This window comes from Coloeus monedula, assembly GCF_965178545.1.
Source record: "Coloeus monedula genome assembly, chromosome: 2".
Taxonomy (NCBI): domain Eukaryota; kingdom Metazoa; phylum Chordata; class Aves; order Passeriformes; family Corvidae; genus Coloeus; species Coloeus monedula.
The window spans coordinates 69540013-69543662 of record NC_138782.1 but is presented as its reverse complement, the minus strand read 5'-3'; the positions used below and the strand labels follow the sequence as shown (position 1 = coordinate 69543662).

General features: G+C 45.5%; 1 protein-coding gene across 1 annotated transcript in view; it reads right to left on the bottom strand.

Moving 5' to 3' along the window:
* Positions 1-3240, bottom strand: part of MCM9 (minichromosome maintenance 9 homologous recombination repair factor) — a gene marked incomplete at its 5' end in the record, with an annotated part of 47364 nt that extends 44124 nt beyond the window's left edge. Inside the window, 1 exon segment of the mRNA XM_082277243.1 lies at positions 2931-3240. Within this exon segment, the coding sequence (XP_082133369.1) occupies positions 2931-3240 (310 nt within the window).
* Positions 3241-3650: the final 410 nt, after the last annotated feature.

Genomic DNA, 3650 nt, shown 5'->3' with positions numbered 1-3650 from the left:
CAGATGTAAAACTACAAATTATGTTTCTAAGGGGACTGAAACTATTTGTGTGTTTAGGTCAAATCTTCTCAGTAGCTTTAGCTGCTAAAAAAAAAAAAAAAAAAAAAAAGTCATATTTATTTCAATGTTTTCAAACCCAAATGCCTTATTTCAGACATGCAGAAACATTCTGGTTTGATGCTTTTAAGCAACACTTGGCCTTCTGCTTCTGTTTAAAGAAAGTATTTTTAACTATTAAACTAATTTTAAAGGGTAAGAGAATAAAGTAGAAAAAGTAGAACTAAATAATCAGGAAAAGAAAGTATTTTGTAAAACTGCAAACAAATTTTTCTGTTTGACTCTAATAAAGCTATTTAAATGTTCTACCAAGCCTGTTGAAATTTTCATTCTACCACAGATTTGCATTTCTAGTCAGTTCAGGGGAAAAAAAAATCCGTTATTTCTTCACCTGTTTTGGCATTTTTTTCTTAGTTCAGTATTGCTGGCCCTGAAAAAACTTTGCAAAATGCATCACATCTTACACTAGAGAGAGCTGCAGCACTGTTGTCAGGATATATGACGATCATCTCTGTGAACTTTGAAGAGCCAAGAGTCTAAATGTGCTCTAAAAAGAGCCTTCATTCGGATCACACTAGACTGCTTGACAAACTCTTTAATTGCATGTGTGCCTCTTTGAACCAACTTTACTGTATTAGTCACAAAAAGGCTATTAGAAAATACCAGAAGCAGCTTGGCCCTCAGTAACAGACACAGCGGTACTCAGACTAATGACAAGTAAGGAAAAATCATTTCATGGATTGATAGCAAAAAGCTGAAGTTACACAACCAAATTCCTACAATGCTGAAATTCAGATAAAGAACTTTATCTTTTACTTCAGTGAACTCAAGCTAATAATCCATTATTAATTACTGCATATCCACATTCCTTCAATCCTTTTTGAACCCCTAGATGCCCTGTCCATATTGGTAGAAAGTGCTGAGATTGTTTCTTACACCTGGTGTAAGCAAAATCACTTTTCCTCACTTAGTTCCAAGCCTGACACACAGATCCATCACCCACACTCCTGGTAGTTGCCTGCTGCTCCCATCAAGAATATTGCACCACCTTCTCATTCCCTCCTTATCTGACATGGGAACGGGAAGCAACACTCCAAAATGAGAATCCTGAAGGTAATCAGAACCCAGCATCTACTTAAAAGGTAACAGTATCATGGGAAAATTTGGGTGGAAAAAAGGCTATAGAAAACTCCGGTTATTTCTTTTGTTTCTTCTGCAGTGAGCCTTTTGGTGGTACAGAACATTAACCAAATTCTGTGGACAGATGTTATTTTGATCCAGCTAGACTTGTCAAGGATAACTCCCCCTGTTCTTCACCAATTTCCCTCCAGTTTAGAGATGGAATTATCTGTGACTTTGCTAACTGAATTCTTCTATCAATGATCAGTCAGGCTTGCTTTTATCAGTTATTAAAACTATTTGATCAAGGGGGCTAATTTTGCTGGAGGTTGATAAGTGAACATTTAGACAAAACATCACTGTGGGAGAAATTATCAGCTCCAGCAAGAGGCTGATAAGAGGAAAAGGAATGTCTTAAAGACACCACTACTCATGCAGAGATCATTTCCCCTTGCTCTATTCCTTCTAATACTTCCTGGCAGCTTTTTAAATAATAATATGTGGAGTCTTTTTTCATGCTGAAGCCCTCAATAATGTAAATGCATCTCAGAACACTAGGAGGAAAGTTTTACCTCATTCATGCTTTCATAGGTACAGGGAGGCGCCCGAGGTCAAATTTCAGTACAACACAGAGGCCATCCTTTTACCTCACATACTCATCAGCTGTGTATGAGCTCCTCAGCACCTGAATACCACAAGCTAAATATATTTCTGATGTATGCGTTGTCATTACAACATTTTTATGGAAACTCACTGGGATGAAACACAGGCCTATTTACCAACTGTGATTTATCCAAATTCAAGGTGCCAAAAGACTGAATGATCATAAGCCACTCCACAACAGGGCAGGGGAGGGAAACACAGGCTGCCAGCTCTTGGCTTTGCAGACTATTGCTCCAAATTGTTATGATCAGAAATGACCAGAAGGGAGGGTGCCACTGCTGACCCAGTTTCCCACAACAGGCAAAAAAGACATTTCAACCCCCGAACCTGCACTCCACATTTACCAAACCTCAGAGCTACTAAAGATTTCCTAATAATAAGGAATAATTATATATCATCTTGAAGTGAAAAAATTTACGGAATCCTCCATTAAGGATCACGCCTTCCAACAGTTTGTTCCAATTTTATGACAAGCAATTTTGTAACAGTTAAGCATAAAATTCAACAGTTTCAGATGAAATTGTTACAAGACAATTCAAAATTTAGACTTTGCCTCTTCTGGAAGATGGCTGGAGCCAATAAGGACTGGGAGCCAGCTGGCATGGTAAGGAAGTCAACCTGCAGTAAAACTTAGGAACTACATATCTTCCCCTAAAACTTTTTTTTCCTGGACTTTTTTTTCTTTCTTCCTTTTACTTCTCTCTAGACTTTCTGCCTAAAAGTGAAATAATGTAAAACCAGCTGCTGCTTTAAGGAGTCTTTGCCTTGGAAAGGCTTTGGTGTAAGCTCTGACCCAGCGAGAGATGCCAACCATTGCATGCACGCCAGTGGGTACGGCCACGGCTTTTCTTTTGGGACTTGGTCTACACACATCCATGTGTTTGTACGTGTCCTTTGCTGCTTAATAAACACTGAGGATTCCCCACTTCTTCAAAAACTGAAACGGCAAGAATTAAACTTGCTCATTCCACGGCGCCCCAATAGTTTGTTACAGAGTAAGGAAATTTTGGCAGTTTCCCTGAAGAGTCAGGAAATGTTGGCAGTCCTGGCTGAGAGGTGCAGCTCGCTGCAGCCCCCGCCCCACCACTCACCCGAGACCCTGGCGTGGAGGTTCTGCTTGAGGCTGAGCTGTGCCGGGTCCGCGCTGTCCTGCAGCGCTGCCAGCGCAGCCCGGCGCAGCGCGCTGTCGAAAATCGGGAGCACCTCGCTGGGGAAGGCGTTGAAGTACTCCCCGATCTCCATGTTGGTCTCAAAGAGCGTCAAGGCGTCGACGACGACGGGGTAGTGCGCCTGGTCGTCCGCCTCCCTCAGGATGCTCAGGATTTCGTCCCTGTGGTGCTCCAGCACGTAGGACTCGAACACCTGCCCGATGAGGCTCACCTGGTCCGCGCTCAGCACCATGTTGTCCCTGCGCGGGGGCAAGGCGCGAAGAGGCGGTCACACAGCGGCGCATCCCGGTGCGGCCACGCTCCGGGCGGGAAACTTTGTCTTTCTCAGGGAAAAGCCCATCGCGGAGCCAGGCGAGGCGGGGCGGGGCGCGGCTCATGAGCTCGGGCAGGGAAACCTCGACACAGCGGCACCACTGCCCCGCCTCTGCCCGGCGCCGGGACCGCGCCAGGCACCGGCTCCGGGCCGAGCCTCCCCCCGCCCCTCAGCGACGGCTCCCGCCAACCCAGCCCGCCCGGCCCCCGCCAGCCGGTGCCGCCCTCCCGCCGAGGTGGGCGGGGAGCGGGCGGGGCGCTCCTCTCCGCTAATGGGAAAAGCGAACCCGCGCGGCCATCCTTTCCCTCGCTGTGCTGGCGGTGAGGGCG